The 17,500-nt window shown below is 37.5% G+C and overlaps 1 protein-coding gene across 2 annotated transcripts in view; it reads right to left on the reverse strand.

Moving 5' to 3' along the window:
* The window catches only part of LOC144659484 (DNA (cytosine-5)-methyltransferase 3A-like), a 31,731-nt gene that overhangs the window by 14,136 nt on the left and 95 nt on the right, over window positions 1–17,500 (reverse strand). Inside the window, exons 1-19 of one of the 2 annotated variants that reach the window (XM_078519932.1) lie at window positions 17,314–17,500; window positions 15,562–15,777; window positions 14,846–15,007; window positions 13,489–13,590; window positions 9,933–10,155; window positions 9,010–9,144; window positions 8,809–8,850; window positions 7,754–7,833; window positions 7,584–7,631; window positions 6,656–6,720; window positions 5,987–6,041; window positions 5,778–5,903; window positions 5,532–5,616; window positions 4,554–4,630; window positions 4,176–4,244; window positions 3,853–3,943; window positions 2,818–2,966; window positions 2,383–2,468; window positions 1,554–1,629 (exon numbers count right to left, since the gene is read on the reverse strand). The exon at window positions 17,314–17,500 is cut by the window's right edge and continues 95 nt beyond it. In XM_078519932.1, the coding sequence (XP_078376058.1) occupies window positions 1,554–1,629; window positions 2,383–2,468; window positions 2,818–2,966; window positions 3,853–3,943; window positions 4,176–4,244; window positions 4,554–4,630; window positions 5,532–5,616; window positions 5,778–5,903; window positions 5,987–6,041; window positions 6,656–6,720; window positions 7,584–7,631; window positions 7,754–7,833; window positions 8,809–8,850; window positions 9,010–9,144; window positions 9,933–10,155; window positions 13,489–13,590; window positions 14,846–15,007; window positions 15,562–15,777; window positions 17,314–17,319 (1,893 nt within the window). In that variant the 5' untranslated portion in view covers window positions 17,320–17,500. Of the gene's footprint in view, window positions 1–1,553; window positions 1,630–2,382; window positions 2,469–2,817; window positions 2,967–3,852; window positions 3,944–4,175; window positions 4,245–4,553; window positions 4,631–5,531; window positions 5,617–5,777; window positions 5,904–5,986; window positions 6,042–6,655; window positions 6,721–7,583; window positions 7,632–7,753; window positions 7,834–8,808; window positions 8,851–9,009; window positions 9,148–9,932; window positions 10,156–13,488; window positions 13,591–14,845; window positions 15,008–15,561; window positions 15,778–17,313 lie in introns of both variants that reach the window. The other variant, XM_078519931.1, reaches the window with a different exon arrangement.

A 17,500-nucleotide genomic window follows, 5' to 3' on the forward strand; every position in this document is an offset into this window, starting at 1 on the left:
ATGACTGGAAAACTATCGCGTCCACGTTTAAAAATATGAACAAGTTAGAGTGATGATGATGATGATGAGGTTGTTGCTTTTGTCGACGAGAGTGACAGTGAAACGGAGGTTCCTGTCAATACTCCTGGTAGTACTCGTACACGAGCTGGCAGGCTATCTATTTGGTTTTCTTCGTTTTTTTTTTTTTTTATATACCTAATTCGCGCTATTTAGACTGGCTGGCATAGGTATGACATAAACAGTCAAAGCTCTCTCGATATTCTTATTAAACATGTCTCTTGAAATTTCAAACCTGGAGGTTAAAAACTTCGACAAGACAAGAAATAAGGAATAAGTTTCTTTCTGGAAACCTGTGAATTTTTTCAAATTAAAACTGAATTCCTTGAGTGTTGGTTCAGAACATAGACAGGACACTAAAGGCTAGTCATCTCCTGGCGACTGGCCTTGAAAGTCTGGTCGCCAACACTCAATTTTCAGTCGCACTGGCGACCAGCTGGTCGCAATTCCGTGCCATTTTCGGCATTTTGATATCATTTCTGAGTTATTCCATGAGGTCTTTATTCTTTTCACAAACATTTTTGGTGCTTTTCTTTACTTTTGTTAGACTCATATCGCAAAAAAAGTATTTAAGATTGAGATAAACTAATGATAAAGCCAAGATTCGAGGCAAGATCCGAGCCAGGATTCGAGCCAGGATCTGAGCTAGAATCAGAGCTAGGATCCACCCTTTTTCAGATAGAAATCCTAACCCTATTATAAAAGCTAACCGCAAGCAACCCAAGCTAAAGTAGGCTAACCGTAATGCTATTTAGGCTAACCAGAGTGCTAGTTAGGCTAACCGAACGCTATTTAGGCTAACCAGAGTGCTATTTAGGCTAACCGGAGGAGGCTAACCGGAGCGCTTAATAGTTAGTCCCATTCTTAATTATCCTTGCTCAGATCCTGGCTCGGATCCTAGCTCGAATCCTGGCTCGAATCCTGGCTCGAATCCTGGCTCTTTAATAGTTTAGGTATCCTTCTTAAGATTAGCCTGGTGATTTTTCTCTTGTTTTCAGAATTTCATGATTAATCGGGAGAATCTGATAAAAATATTCTTATTCGATTCTTATGAATACTGTTGTCTACTGTGTGACATGATGGTAATCTTGGATTTGTTTTTTTAAGAATGAAAAATGACATACAAATACTGCAATGTAACTGCACTTCAGTTTGTTTTACGTTTTTACGGCCCCTTTTTCTGCCCCCGGCTGGTAGGGTGGTGTATCTGTATTCAGTGCAGCTTTGTAAAGTATTATTAGTGTAGGTCCAAGTTTTCAAATAAGTTATTAACTTTCTGTAACTGATTATTTGGACAACATTTAGCTGTTGACCGCGCTAAAGCAAAGTTATGTATTATTAACACTCCAAACGGTTCGGTTAAACAGGAATTCTGGTTCAAGGAAATTCCTTCTTAGCCGTTCCTACCGTACGTCAAAACACTATACAAGAGGGGTTGAGTACCAATAGATTGCGGATATGTGACAAGCTCTGTATCATGTTTTGTGGTTACATACCTTGGCCTGCCGTCCACAATTTGGTTCAAGACAATCTTGTAAGCACAGTTTGTCGCCTGGTAAAGGTATTGTTGGTCTGTGGAATTAACGGTACAAAAATCTAACAGACATAAGATTATGAACTGACCAAAAATTAAAAATGAAACGAATCTCTGAGCTGTTCTTAAAACTGAGAAGGACCAGTAAGCAATAAATTTACCGCAAAGTTTAGTTTCAAATTTTACAGCCTTCGATCCTATCATAACTTTCGCGGAACCGCTATTTTCGGGTGGATACGATGAAACGTGGGCCGGCCCACCCAAATGAGAATGTTTTCAGTACATAGAGGATGAATATAATGCATCAAAACAGAGTAACATATTGCCTTTGGAATAAGGCTCATCTTATCAAAAATCATATGATTTTGATACAGCCTGTTTAAATTGTGATTTCCATTGTTTTGTTTTATGTAACAAGTCAAGTCGCGTTTGAGGTTGATTCTTTCCCAGTGTCGTTTATACTATTGGAGGTTCCTTCGGGATTTTGCCTCGCTACTAACTTTATCCATAGTTAGTAACTACTAATTATGCTTTATCGCTACTTTCGGAGGCTCACTGTTTTCGGGTGGGAGGGAGGGGGGGGGTTGTTGCTTTCAAAACATTTCATTAAGTTTACGTTCGGACTGCTTGGCGGATTGCCAACAATTCCCTTATGACAGAGAAACAAGTCATCCTCTATATTATGCATAAGAACACAACACAATGACTCCGTCATCCCTCGAGCCCGGAGTCTCCACAATGTGCCAACAAAAGATGATAATCATTTTCACGTATTAATTCTCACAAATCACCTGTTCATTCCAGGCAGGTTTCCCCAGAAATACCGTGCTCTGTGAGCAGGAGATATCTCTTTTGCATCTACAACCACTGGATTACACTGAAACCAACACACACTGTTATTAACTCCATTCTGATTGGCCACTTATATGAGTGTGTTCATGAATATAATCAAAAACTGTTCCATTTTCACTCGCCCTAATTGGTAGATATCCCTACTGTAAACTACTGCAGTCCGCGGTACATAACAATTTTCACAGTTGAGTTCCTGATCTAAATTAACAAGTGTAGCGTTTCAGCAAAGCGATTAGATAGAGATATAGAGACCAAAAAACTACTAAATACTCTTTAAACGTTAACGTTTATGAAAAAAAAAAACACTTAATTCCATGTAATAAGGAAACACAACTTCAGTGAGAACAAGCAATTAGCCATAAACTGTTTCATACCTCCAGAAATCTTGAAATAGTGCTCTTGTCTTCAGCTCTCATGCCAACAACATTTTCAAAAAGCCAAAAGAAAGGTCGGTCCAGTTCTGACTTGGGTTTTGCAAACTGGAGGAGCCGAAAAAAGTCAAAGAAAAGTCGACCAGTTCCCTCTAAAAAGCAAAAACACACAATTAGGCAGGGTAACCATATAACAGTCTACACATAAAACGATTTAGAAGATGATCACAAACTACATGTAGCTTGGAAAATCTAAAGCAACAGATTGTCGTGTCATTTGGGCGATCGGTGTTGGCTGTTGCAATTAAAACTATTTTGAATCTGATCTAAAACTGTAAAAAATTGTTCTTATAAAAGTCAGAAGAATATGTTCAGAATATGTTTTTCGGCAACCTTCTGTTGCCTCCATCGAAGCTTCATAAACTTAAACTACAATATCTAGAGAGGAAGCCACATCAGCCGAGCTGGTTTTCATGTGGGGACCTCTATCAAGGTCGAATTGGAAATTGAAAATGTTGTTTTTATCAGGAGGGAGGAAAACCGGAGTACCAGGGGAAAGACCTTCGGACCAAGGCAACAACCAACAACAAACTCAACCCACATATGACGTCGGGCCCGGGATTCGAACCCGGGCCACATTGGTGGGAGGTGAGCCCATCCCAACTCCCCATAAAACCAGATGAAGGCAACAGAAGGCAGAAGATTGCCAAAAATTTAGTTGTAACAGTTTTTATGAGATCAATTTTATAGCTTTAAATCAGATTCAAAATAGTTTTAATTGAAACAGACTGAAATAGCGTGAGTCTTGGAATTACACATTACTAGTGTCTACTTCAATTGCTTCTGCTGACATTTCGTTTTTTCTTTGTTGATAATGCTCGATCTTGATTCACTGGATCATGTACATGATATCTACGGTGATAGCGTATAAATCCTCCACCTTCCCTTCTGTACAGCTTATTTCACGTCAAATTACAGCAGTGCTTATGCTACAGGGCACCGTATGCAATACGTTCACTCACCACAAATTACACTTACCACAAATTCCACGTCTCAATGGATTTGCAATGGAGAGGTCATTACACGGACTTCCTCCAAAAACAAAATCAAATGGTCCTAGTTCTTCCAACTTAAAAACAAACAAAGATTACGCTGTTTTTAAATGACTGTCCAAAACAACTGTTTTTGGTTTTTCATCCAATTGACCCAAAACCACGCATTATAACTGATTGGTTAGGGTGTTAGTTTTTTTTAGGGGGTTTTTTTTTTTTTTTTTTTTTTTTTTTAATAAACAGACCTCAACTAAACAACTTGTTCTTAAGATAAACAAAACACATACATTTGAAACTGCAGTTAGTCACCTTATCTCTAGAGATTTCTTTGATGTCGCCAATGTGATGTATCTTAGTACCATGATTTACCTTGGCCACCTAGTAAAACATGAACACACAGTGATGTCATTCCATTATACTAAACCATAAAATAATTAAAGGTTCCAGTCTTTCAAAGTATCCTATAGCACCCTGGTTTAATCCAACACAGATATTTCACCACTGAACCAAGGAAGGTTTCAAATAGTTGTCATGACCAATCACAATGTACAATACATTTCCCTTTCGCGACCCAGCCGTCACACCACTATCAGCCTAAGGTTTATCATTAAATTGTTAAAAGAGGGGTGTGTGGGGGGGGGGGGGGGGAAATCAATAGCAGGGCTTGGATACCTTGTCTATACCAACCTGCATGGCCTGTTCATCAATTTCAGAAGCACAGTACACCTCTATTTCAATATCAAGTTCTTTCAAGGCTTGAAATCCTGCCATGATCGATCAAAATAAACAGATTGTCACATCTTACTTCTCCACAACAGTCATGAACCATTTTTATCTCAGTGACACAGAAAGTAAAATGAAGTTCGGGGCAAGATAAAACAGGTACAACAATAACTACAAGCGTTATTGCATTATTTAAGTTAAAATTCCTGTAATGTTATAGTTTACAGAAGACTTGACATACTTGCGTTACTATAACAAATATCTTCATGGACATTAATGGTCTTTTTTAGGACATAAACACAAAACAAACCCAGATTGCACTAAACCGTTTCTTTTAACTGACACCTAACGATCACTCCTACATATCACGTCCCACTATAGATGGCTGGAAATCAAACGCTAACAGCCATAGAGACAACTTCTAACGGACCCAGTTTTCATCTGTTTCATCAGGGAAGTTTTTTTTTTGTTTTGTTTTTTTCATCAGGGAAGTTGCAGCTAAGCATTTGACGATTTCATATTAAATTACACTGACGTGACACTAAAGCAGTGCTCATGCTAATTTTGGACTGGATTATGACAACTCTTGCAATCTCTGTAAGTGCCTTATTACGAATAACTATAAAAAGCAAACGTCATCCTAATCTCAAGATGAAGTTTATTCTACCTATGCTGGCTTTCGGTTTTCTGTCACAATGTCTAGCTAAACAGCTTTTAAACCTCTGTGTTGCAGTACATTGTGTGTTAGGCAGGACATGTACTGGCAAGCTTGTGTATAAACCTGCCGCACATATAGCTGGTAATTCTTTTGTCATTATACCTGCTTTGGCTTTGTCAGTCGCATTCTTCTGTTCATCACTATTGCCAACCGTTATTTTATCATAAAATAACGTCAGCCAGCTACAGAGGTTAGTTCATGGTACATTGTCATAATACACTTACCAGAAGCTATCCCGTCAAACAATGACAGCACCCGGATTGGTCTGCGCTGTTCTGGAGGAACAGAAGGAAAAATGTACGGCGGTTTCTGCAAAACGTAATAAAATTATCAGTCTCAAGTAATGCTATGTCAAATGGTTATACAATATGGACTACATCAATGACAGGCATTATAAATTATAATAATTTACAAAATGATTTTCTTTTCTTTTAAGAGTTGAGCAGAACTACAATGAAATATTTTCTTACAAAATCCTGTTCCTTGTCATTCATGAACAATTCTTGCAGCTTGGCTGACCAGTCCTTTCGGGGTGTGATAAGTCCTTGTGACTTTCCTGAACACATGTAACACACCCACTGCTCAGATGCTGCAATCTAAACAGCACAAAACTTGTTAGCAGCCACTCCAAAGTCCTAGTTATTGCTTTTGCCTTAAAAAGAGTGCAATCATGACTCACTTCTGTCACAGCCTTTTTTCCACATAACATGCCTATACATAGACTGCAGTATGACCTACAAAAGCACATTAAATAAACCTGTCAAGTTATTTTAACTACATTAGATACTTGTATTCTTTTATTAGAGATATAAAGGGGGATAGACAAAATCATTTAAGTGTTTACATCCTTGTTGCCACACAATTTAGATCATGTGATGATTTATTTGGGAGGTTACAACTGTTCTGTTCATACATAATACATCACATACAATTAATCATCACATGGTCTCAATTGGCATCCAAAAAAATCTAAACCCACTCTATATATGAGAACAGGAAATCATTGGAAGGGGGGGCGGGGGGGCAGAGGGCCTTAAAAGAAAACTATAAAGAAATTAAAGTACAAAGCTAAACTTGAATTTCTGAAAGGTGGGGGGTTCCAAACCAAAAAAACCTCTGTGGGAGGGATATGCTTGGCCTCCACTATTGTATTACTGTTTGTGTTATTAGAGCTTTATTGTCATTGTGTGCAAAAGTGGCTCTTTCCTGGTTCTTTCCTTATTTGTGTTACTAGCAATAATGTGGCATTGTCAAACACGTCAAGTGAAAAAATATAATGATCAACAACTAGGGAACCACAAATTCTCAGAGTTACTTTATTAAGTGCAATAAATTGTGTTTTTCTTACCTGAAGCAACCAGTTTTGTCACACATGAACACTTCTTTTCCATCACCACAGATAGTACAATACATCTAGAAACAAACATTCAATATTGAATGACTGACCATTTAATATGGCCACAAGTAGAATGGTATTCCAACAATTGATGAAAATCAGAGGTACACGAGTAAAGACCCCGCTGAAATAAGTTCTGGATAATAAGCTCTCTAAGATTCCAAGACCCTGTTTTATTGAAATTTGTAGACATTAATTCATTCTATTTCCCCAAACATAATAATTATGATTAGAGACGTGTGGGAGATGGGCCATATAACTTGGTCCATATGTGACAAGCTTCCCGCTTTTATGAATAATAAGTTTATTTTGACAAATTAATCCAACCAGCACCTGGGTAACTTGTCGCATTAAAACCAAGCAATGTTGCCAAGCTCCCACAAGCCACTCTGTGTGAGTGCTGGAGTGCTGGTTCATAAGGTCGGGGTGGTGAATGGTCCTCCAAAAAATGGGCGTCTTGCAAAATTTTAGCCAAATTTCAGTGGTTTTGTGGGAATATTCACAATGATCTGGAGGATCTAGAGCCTTGGGGAATTTTGATAAAGAACCTCAAGGTCTACAATCAGATTTTCATGCAGACATTTATTTTGAGGACCTTTGAGAATGATCAGGGATCATTAAAAGTTTTTACCAGGATGTGTCACTGACTGAATAACATCATTCTTATTGTGTTTCTACAATTACTATCATTTCTTTCTGCACTTTGATTTGAGTCTTACAAATGTGCAAGACAGCGAGGTGTGCGAGGCGTGCGAGGCGGGACAGCGAGGCCTCCAAATAAAAAGGCTACCAGGCTAACCGGAATGGATTGCATGCATTGCTGCCTTGCACTTTGTAATGAACCCTTTGATTTGTTGTGAGATTTTAAACATTGATGTACCTGAGAACCATCCTCGTCATACAGATATACATTTTCCAGGAAGCATGTCTACAAGAGAAAAGAAATCATAATTCACATCTGCACCTTTATACAACTTCTGTACTTGAGAAACTCCAGTAACTCTGATCAAATAATTTGTTAGTGCACCCGAGTAGTATTTTTATACTTACCTTACATTCCTTACACAGTCCTCCCTCAAACAAAGGGTGTTTAGAACAAACTTTGTTGTCACCACATGCCAGACAGATTCCTTAAGAATCATTAGCAGAAATAAGATAAGCAAGCGTGTTTTGTTAAACATAATGACAACAAAAATAAATGACTTATATAATTGTCATACAAACTGACTAACAACCCGAGTGACTGACCATTATTTCAGTGGTTGGTTGGTGGGTTGATTAATAAAACAATCAATCAACCAATCATAATTTAAGTGGTTTAGTTGATTGGTTCATTAAATGACCAACCAACCAACTGCACAGAGAGACCGACCGACCACTTGGCCAACCGACCGACCGACCGACCGACCGACCGACCGACCGACCGACCGACCGACCGACCGACCGACCGACCGACCGACCGGCCGACCAAGGGGGGTTAATAGGAAAACGGATCGACGGATTTTGATAATATTTTTGCCCAGATTCGGATTCAGAGCATATTTTTTAACGGATTTTCGGATCCTGCAATTGAAGCGTATCTGGTTTCATCCAATTTTTGGGCCCGGATTTTGGATTTTGCTTGCAATAAAGTTCGGATCGCGGTTCTCAACGATCCTCAGAAATGCTCTGCTTTGTTTTTCTTTTTTGTTTTTTGGTCACGCGCAAGACTTACCGCATATCACTCAGTACGGAAATTGTAGGATTGTAGGATTAACAACAGATTTCTAATGTAGAGGTAGTCCTTTTAGTTTATCGTTAATATCGTAAAATACTGATTGCTTCTTAGATAACACAAAACAACTCCAGATGCGTTTTTCACAAATCCTGGCAACAAATAAAATTTGGATTCGAAAGTTAGACCTTTTTTTAACGGATCGGCGGATTTGGTCTTTAAATTACAACGGATCGACGGATTCGGTCGTTAAATTATGACGGATCGGCGGATTTGGATCCCCCTATTCACTCCCCTCAAAAAGGAAGTCTTCAGAACATAACCTACAAGGATTTAGCAAGAATTTGACACTTACACAAAGACAAGAGCCATTTTAAGTCCATATTCTCACCTTCAATTTTCCTTTCACCAGCTTTAACTGCATCAAACAGTGCTAAAAATAAACATATTGAACAACTTGATGTTTGAAACTGGAAATGCCTGGTTATAAGCGTGTTTGTTGCTCAGCTAAGACAGTATGAGCAAATTCCTTATACTTTAATCACCAATGAATTTCAAAGCTTCTTGCTGTAACTATCACAGAAAACTTTACCTTTGATATCTTCTGCCAGATTTGGTTCACTGATTGGTTTGCCAAATCTTGTCTTGTGATCTAAAGTCACTGGTGTGCTCTCTGATGTCAAATCCACTTCAGTAACAATGGCTGTTGGTGGGCTGTGCATCATGTCTGCTGTGAGTTATCAAAGCAATCAAGTTAACTCTAAACATGCACGTCTGCTCTAAATATACAAAATTGCAATTAAGTCTGAACAATCAAATAATTTTTTGCAAATTAAGGTGGCTGATAATGGTTTTCAATATTTTCCAGACTAAACTTTAATGGGTTAGTACTACTTTAACAAATTATACTTTATAAATTGCTATAACAGTAATGGAATGAAACAAATGCCAATCAATGGTTGACAAGTTGTGATTGTTTTCTTGACATTAGTGGTTACCATAGCAACAGTATACCTGTTAAAATACCCTTAATTATAGCTCTAAGTGCTAATAACTCGATCAAAAATGAGCTCATGCAGTGACCCCCATTTGTTATAATTTATTGATGGTAATCAGCATGTCATGATACAACTTTTGGCAAAGTACTAGTTAAAAAAAAAATATTAGAGAGGTTCAGAGCCACCTTAACTTGTTCTGAACCCAGGCTCTGATAGAATGGTGGGGATTTTCAATTAAATAAATAAATACATAAAAACATTTATACAGTGTCATATTCCTTTGGCTGTCCATGGTACTTTAAACTATCTAAATGGGATCCTGGGCAGTCTGAAATAATTGGGGGTGTATGTAAGGCATTTGTGCAATGGGGATTCACAGTTAAGTGCTAACTTATAACAAATTAGTGCCTGATATTGTTAAACAACAGGAAAATACTAGAAAACTAGAAACAAAAACTAGAAACAATCAGTAACTGTCACAGGCAGAAAGGTTTAATGAGAAAAGTACAAACCGTACCTTCAGTTGGTGCAAAACCTTTTGGACCAGTTGGTTTAAATCCATTTACTGCCCACTTCACCATCATCTCATCTCTCTCCTTGTCACTAAGAGGTTCATCATTTTGCTCTGACGTTTCCTTTTCTTCAACCTTTGCTTGTCTTGTTCTGCTACCTTGCTTGCTTTTTCTTGTTTGCTGATTGTTGGTTTTAGTGAACGCTTTTCCACACCTTCTAGCTGCCACCTGGTGAAAAATGAACAAAGCTAACAGTTCCACTCCATTGAACGTGCTAAATGAAATTATTTGGAACAATACGTTTGTTTGTACAGGTGAAAAACCACTGTTTAGAAAAAAATAGTTAAGAAAGGTATAATCCAATTGCGTGACCTGTTAGGTAAACTGAAGACCTTACGAAGGATGAATATTATAAGGGTTTTTGACACTATTCCATTGGAATGGAAAACAATTTTAAAGCAATAGTTACAAACGGCACACACTGATACCAAGGGTGCTTGTGAAGAAAGTCGAGACTATCCCAACATCAAAATTGAAGAATTGTTTCCAACAACTGATTTGCCTTGGCAAGAAATTTATCTTCTTCCTATAAGCGTAACTGTTGACTCCAAAACTAGAGAATTCCCAGTATAGGTTATACTCAGATTTTTTTTCTTACTAATAAAGTCCTTTATAAAATGGGTCTAGTATCTTCTTCTACTGATGTGCGTTTTGTGGAAAATTTGAGGAATCCCTTGAGTATTTATTTATTCACTGTGAAATTACCTCCAGCTTTTGGCTTTCAGTAAATGGAATTAAAATTATTTTACAGACCTTCATAAATTTAAATGCTACAACTGAATATAAGCTGTTGCTTTGGGGTTACTTTTTAAATAAAACTAAAAAGGAAAGTTGACAATAGTTTCCAGTTCTTTCCAGCCCTTTTACGTATTTATTTGATTAAGTGCCCAACCTCGAATAAGCACCCACCTCGAAATAAGCGCCCACCTTATAGGTAGGAAAAGTTTATAAGGAGGAGGCAGCGTGGCCGAGTGGTTAGAGCGCCGGACTTGAAATCTGGAGGTCCCGGGTTCAAGTCCCGTTCTGACCACTATCTGGATTTGTTCTCGGTTGCCCCGAGCTCAAATCCTCGGTCATGCTTGTAAATAGCCAACTGGTCTGCCTCCTGCCAGTTGGGATTTTTAACCATGTTATGTTTATTTAATATATTATATTTGTTTCATATACACGGCCCCACAAGCTTCTAGCTTTAAACACAAACCGTGTATAAATAAAGTTGCTTTACCTTTACCTTTTTTACCTTTTATAAGCACCCAGCCTCGAATAAGCGCCCACCCCACCCCACTCCTCCAAAAAATCTGAACTGTATAACAAGAGTATTGACCCTAGAGACAATTGGGTTGAATGTTGTTAACTTAGTACTACTAAAAGACTTTTTCGAAGACCGAATTTTCTTAGTTTTTTACAGAAACTTTCAATTAAAGGTTAACATTCTGCTTAGTACTTCTTCAAAATAAACTTACTACTTGCTAAAATGGAGAAAATTTAATAAGTGCCCAGCCTCAAATAAGTACCCAGGTCCAAAAATTTAATAAGTGCCCAGGGTGCTTAATCGAATAAATACGGTACTTTGATGGGTCAGTACTACAAATTTTTATCAGCTGCTGTTACAATAATCAGGTTTTAAACAAATGCCCAATCATTGGTAAACAAATTGTGGTTGGTTTATTGACATCACTGGTTACCATAACAACAGTATAACCTGTCAATAACAAAACAAGCTTGGTGACCCCACATCTGTTATTATTAAAAAAATGATCAGCATGTCAAATACAACTTATTCCAAAGTTGAAAAAATTTCCAGGGAGCAGTTTCAGAGCCATCTTAAATTTTTGAAACTTTTCAGGTTACAGTCAACTCTCGTCAAGGTCGCGCAGGACCCTTGCAATCATTAGTATGTATTTATTTAAAGAGTATGCACGAACTGCCGGACGACTGAAGCCGACAACAAACGAAATATTCATGAGAATGTTTGTTTTTAAACTCTTTCGTACAAGTAATTAATAGCAATTGTTCTCCGTTTTGTGCCACGTGCGCTGGAACATAGGGAATTATCATAATTAGATTCACAGCTTTGAATATATCACCCGTTGTTGTAAACATTGATTCGGAAGGTCTTCGGAAGCCTCAAAACCTGCAATTTTGTGTCCAAGTTTTCTCCGTCGATATAGAATTTCAATAGTTGATTCGCGAGGAACGTAAACTTGATGTACTCTATTGTGCTATGACTAGAGCGAACTTTTAAATTTCCTTTTAAAAATGAAGATAGCACGTTTTAAAGTTTAGATTTCACATTTTTGCTCTCTTAAAAGCCTTTAACTTGTAGCAGTTTTTGAAATCGAAAATTTTGTTCTAGCCATAGCACAAAAGGAGTTATGATTTATCACTAGGCTATATAATCATTTAATTTGGTGCGCTGTACTAGCTGAAAACTTGGACACAAAATCGCATTATCTGTAGTTAAACTTTTAAGGGTTTGTAACATCACGGACAACGATCATCTCTCAGTATAAGGACAATCACGAGGTAATTCCATCATCCCCGAATACCCTTGTTAAATTTTAGAGGAATCGATGTTCAAAATGTAGTGAATTAAAGCTTAACAAGATAGCACTCCGCAGTTCATATATGAATCATTTCATATACATTACACCATTTCACTCCTCCGCAGGAAAATATGAACTTACAATTGACCTCGCTCCCAATGTGTGGCTTCAATAGCTCAGTTGTAGAGCATCGCACCGGTATCGCGGAGGTCACGGGTTCGAATCCCGTTGAAGCCCTGAATTTTTTTTTTTTTTTTTTTTTCAGGCTTCTTATTCCAATTGCTTAAATTGGAAATTCACTGCGACGATCATTTATCACTTTCATTTACATCCGCAGTTCATATGAATCATTTCATATACATTACACCATTTCACTCCTCTCGCGGGAAAATATGAACTTACAATTGACCTCGCTCCCAATGTGTGGCTTCAATAGCTCAGTTGGTAGAGCATCGCACCGGTATCGGGAGGTCACGGGTTCGAATCCCGTTGAAGCCCGATTTTTTTTTTTTCAGGCTTCTTTATTCCAATTGCTTAAATTGGAAATTCACTGCGACGATCATTTATCACTTACAAGATAGCACTCCGTCAAGAAATTTGGCTAATGAATTTATAAATGAGCAAGGGTCCCGCGCGACCTTAAAGCGGACACGCTCGGGGCGTCGTTTAGTGTCCGTAATAGCGAGAGTCCGTTATAGCGGGAGTCATTTCCAGTCAAACCTTATTCGCCGGGGATCTTGATTTTGTCCTTAATAGCGAGTGTCCGCAATAGCGGGGTGTCCGCAAGGCGAGAGTTGACTGTAGGTATTTATCTACCAGTTTGATTTTTATTTTTCATTTTCACTTGTTCTTTAAGGAACATATAAATCAAACTTGTTTGAAAATTTTTAAACCAAAGATAAATTTAAACTACGACATGTATAAGAAATTGCTCGCTCATAAAAGAAATCCTCACCTCCAAGCTATTAATAATAGCTCTCTTATAAAGTCCTCTCATCTTTGGAAGGTTGAAACTTTCTCTGAATTTAGACAGTGGCCGTATACATTGAACAGGAAGCTACATTACAAGTAACAAATTAAAGTCAGAATTATATTACATATATTCAGGTTTTAGTAAATTTTGGAACCTAATACTAATAGTATGTGATCATTGATCTGTCAGACAAATTAAATGCCTTAAAAGTTTCGTGAAATTGATCAATGAATGAACAGAAGAAATGTTGATTGAGAACAAAGGGTGGCAACCTTTAACATAAAAGAACCAATAAATACTACTTATTAACCGAGAGTGAGGTCATTACAGGAGAATCTCAGACCGAGGCCTTGATGTATTGACCGAGCGATAGCGAGGTCAATACATCAAGGCCGAGGTCTGAGATTGCCCTGTAATGACCAATTGGACGAGGTTAATAAGTTATTTATTATATGGCCTTTTAGCGCTATTCTTAAAATATCTAAAAAGACACCGAGGTGAAACTCGCTCTCGCTCTCTGTGGCTCTCTTCGTCGCTCATACTAAAGAAGTATCGGTATGCTAATATTTTTCTTTCAGTTATTGAAAAGATAGTTACATTTTGTCGGTATTTATTGTCGTTTTCGCAATTGTGCTAGTAGCTTTTACTCACAACTCAAAAACCGTCGAGCCGAGAAAATTTTTCATAATGCCCGGTCATTACAAGAAAATAATGCCCGCTCAGCAGCCAATCAGAGCGCGCGTACTACTTTAGCCATATAATAACGTTGGAGAAAGTTCTCCAAATTGTTTGAAACCCAACAAAGTTGCAAAAGATGCAGACCTCCCGGGAAACTTTCAATATTGATTGGTTAGTTTTAATCCTACATTTTAAAAATTCTCGAAGCCAAATTAACAATAATATTATGATGATTTACCACAGGGGATGGGAGTACACTGTATAGAGAGGTCAATAGTATATAAATTCAAGTAAAACCAAACTTTATTTAGTTGGTTTCAAATTTTTATTGTAGAGCTATTAGGTATGGATCATACAATGTCATTGATCTGTTTACAAAAAAGGTCACCATTCATTGTCCTAAATTAATGTTTTGATTGGTCAACGCTCTTCCATGTAGCCTGGTTCAAGTAGTCGCATTTTAATAATTAGGGGTGGAAAAAATTTTGTTGTTAATCTTTCCAATAATTTATATTCTGACTAGCAAAATCATAAAAATGAAGTTAAGTTCTACCTATTTATTTCTGATGGATGTTTTCTAAGCAACTATCTTTTTCTCTTCTGTTCTAAACATATTTGAAGCCTTAGCTTTAAACAATTCATTGAGTTAACTCTTACACACCATTGAAAGCTTGTTATCTCCAAACCACCTGACCCAGTGGTTATCTGGCGACGGAGGAGCTTTTTGTACTTCATTATATGAAACAACACGTCCAGGCCACCAGTCATATCCCTTCAGCCGGCCCCATATCAACTGGCCAATAACATACTCAGGCACCTCAGGCTGCGAAAAAAAAAAACACAGGTAAAATTGGATACTTAAAAATCATGATTTTATAATTTATAATGTAGTATCACTAATCACTGAGGACATATGTACATGTACTAAGTACTAAGGTTTCAGATAACACTTGTATTGTATCACCTGGGAGGGGGTGGTCATCCCCATAGCGGACTATGCCGGAAGGCTCCGCCCAAAAAGGTAGGGATTTCACGAATTGGAGTATACAAAAGGGAAGGGAAAACTGTCATTTAGGTATGAAGACCTTTCAAAATATCTCTAACAGACCCACGAAAAATTGTTAACCAAGTGAACAATTAAGAAAAGAGATGCAGCTTTAGGTATGTGAAAGGGCTGCTTCTTTCCTATTAAAGGTATACCAAAGGGTTATCTTTTCTGTCAAAAATGGTATATGAAAGGGTAAGGTGGAGCCTCCCAAATAAAAATTTTTTGAGTAACCTCCAACCCCTCTGGGCTGTGTCACCACAACAAATGAATGGTTATTAATCTATAAAATTAATATAGAAATATCATAAAGATTAAAGGTTTAAACCCACCTCCTCATCAGGTATCTTTTGGTCACTTGGGGGTGACTTGCTGTGCTTTTTAACAGCAGAAGGTTCTAGAGGGCTGATAGAAATAACGACATCACTCTTAACTCTGATCTTTTTCTTGGATTTGTAATCTGAAGCAGAAAACTCAAGTCTTCTCTTGACTCTTGCCTTTTTTGTTGAAGTATTCCCTTTTACAGTGTCCGCAATAGAGGAAGTTGACTGTAAGGAAAAAACAACAATGACGAAAGTAAATATTACAAATAATATCTGAAAAAACAAGATGGTAAGTAACTTATTGCATAGAGCTCTAAGTGTGTCAAATATAACAAGCAGGTCTTGACCCAATACATAAATAGAAAACTTCTTATGTTATGACTCCTATATATTGATATCCCAATACATTTAAGCGTAATTTAACCTTGCTGATAGCCTACACAATACTGCAGAATTGAGTGAGAGAGAATGGTGTCAGAGAAGAAGGGAGGGTGTGTAGGAGGACTTAGGCATTTATCAACTTCAAGATGATAAAACAGGTAAATATTAGCAGCTTATTTTGTAGGTTACTGGTCAGTTGCTGGTTGATACTATCTTTAGAACTGTAACACGTTGTTAAGTAGAGATTGGTGTCTTGGTGAAGTGGAGAGCTGTAGAAAGGTTACCGTGGTGAGTGGGCTTAGCTATAGGTAAAGCATTTATTTACTTAATCTTAATTGGTTTTCAGTTACCTGTCTTACCTGCAAAATATACTTGCTGTTAATTCACTGGCAAGCAATTTCGAAGTATACTACAGTGGTTCATAGCACAACAGTTACTTCAGAGACTAATTATTTTTGTTTTTAAAGGAGCATTGTCACTGGGTATAAAAACCTTGAGTATTTTACCCAATATTTTGCTTTAAACATTTTCTTTCAAATTATGGAATATTTCTCATTTCATTTATAACAGCAGTTTTTAAGGGAATTTTATACTTAAACAAAGTTACAAGGGTACAAAGACCAGACGTTTCAGCAAGATCTCAAAGGAATCTAATTATATCAAACTACTGTAATCCACTTCAATCCTTGCCGTCATAAGCCATCCTCGCCTGGGAATAGGTTCTTATCATATTCTATACTGTTCTGTAGATGATTTTGATGTTGCATGTTCTAGATATCTTTTTGTCCTTGAAATATTACTAAAAATAGATAAACGTGTCACTTAAGATACCATGAGTGTTAAATTTCCATATTCATACTGGGATGGGCAGGGCAGGCTTGCATCAAATTAACTTGCTGTGGTATTATTTAAGCCGAAAATTATGTATTGCACTAGATTAGGCTTGTGGTAATCGTTTTGGAAAGTCTAAGATGACTTAAATCGTTTAAGCTTTAATAAGTTTATATGAATGATTCAGTAATATTTCAGCATCAACTTTAATAAATTTGCATATGTACTTATATAGCTCCTGTGAGGCATGACTTGTATACTTTTTACTGCATGCTGTTAACAATGTTTAACCCATGATAGGTTTAAAAGTTAACTGGTAATCTTTGTCGCAGCTTGCGAAAATAAACAAAGTTTAGAAAACAAAGACATTCACAGCTAAACCTTAAACATCAGCTGAGATTAAATTTGCATAAACAAATCCCCGGTCTTTGTACTATGATCAACTTTGCACAGCAGTATACTGTTGCCAAACGAGGTCGGATCTGTTTGTTGCTCTACCGAGAATTGCATCAGAAATTGGAGCAAAAATCATCAATTGAAGCCACTTACCGCCATGTTGTGCGAGGAATCTGATCAGATAAAGGCTCAGGTATGCCGGCACATTTGTAGTTTGAAGGCAGCTTTGTGATGGTTCGCTGCACAGACTGGGCCGGCACATAGCCCTGGGTACAAGGGTTCCGTTGGTTACACGGAAAAACCGGGACCGTCCACACGAGAATAAATTAAATAGCATTCC

Source organism: Oculina patagonica, chromosome 7, assembly GCF_052425735.1.
Source record: "Oculina patagonica isolate OP01 chromosome 7, crgOcupat, whole genome shotgun sequence".
Taxonomy (NCBI): Eukaryota; Metazoa; Cnidaria; class Anthozoa; order Scleractinia; family Oculinidae; genus Oculina; species Oculina patagonica.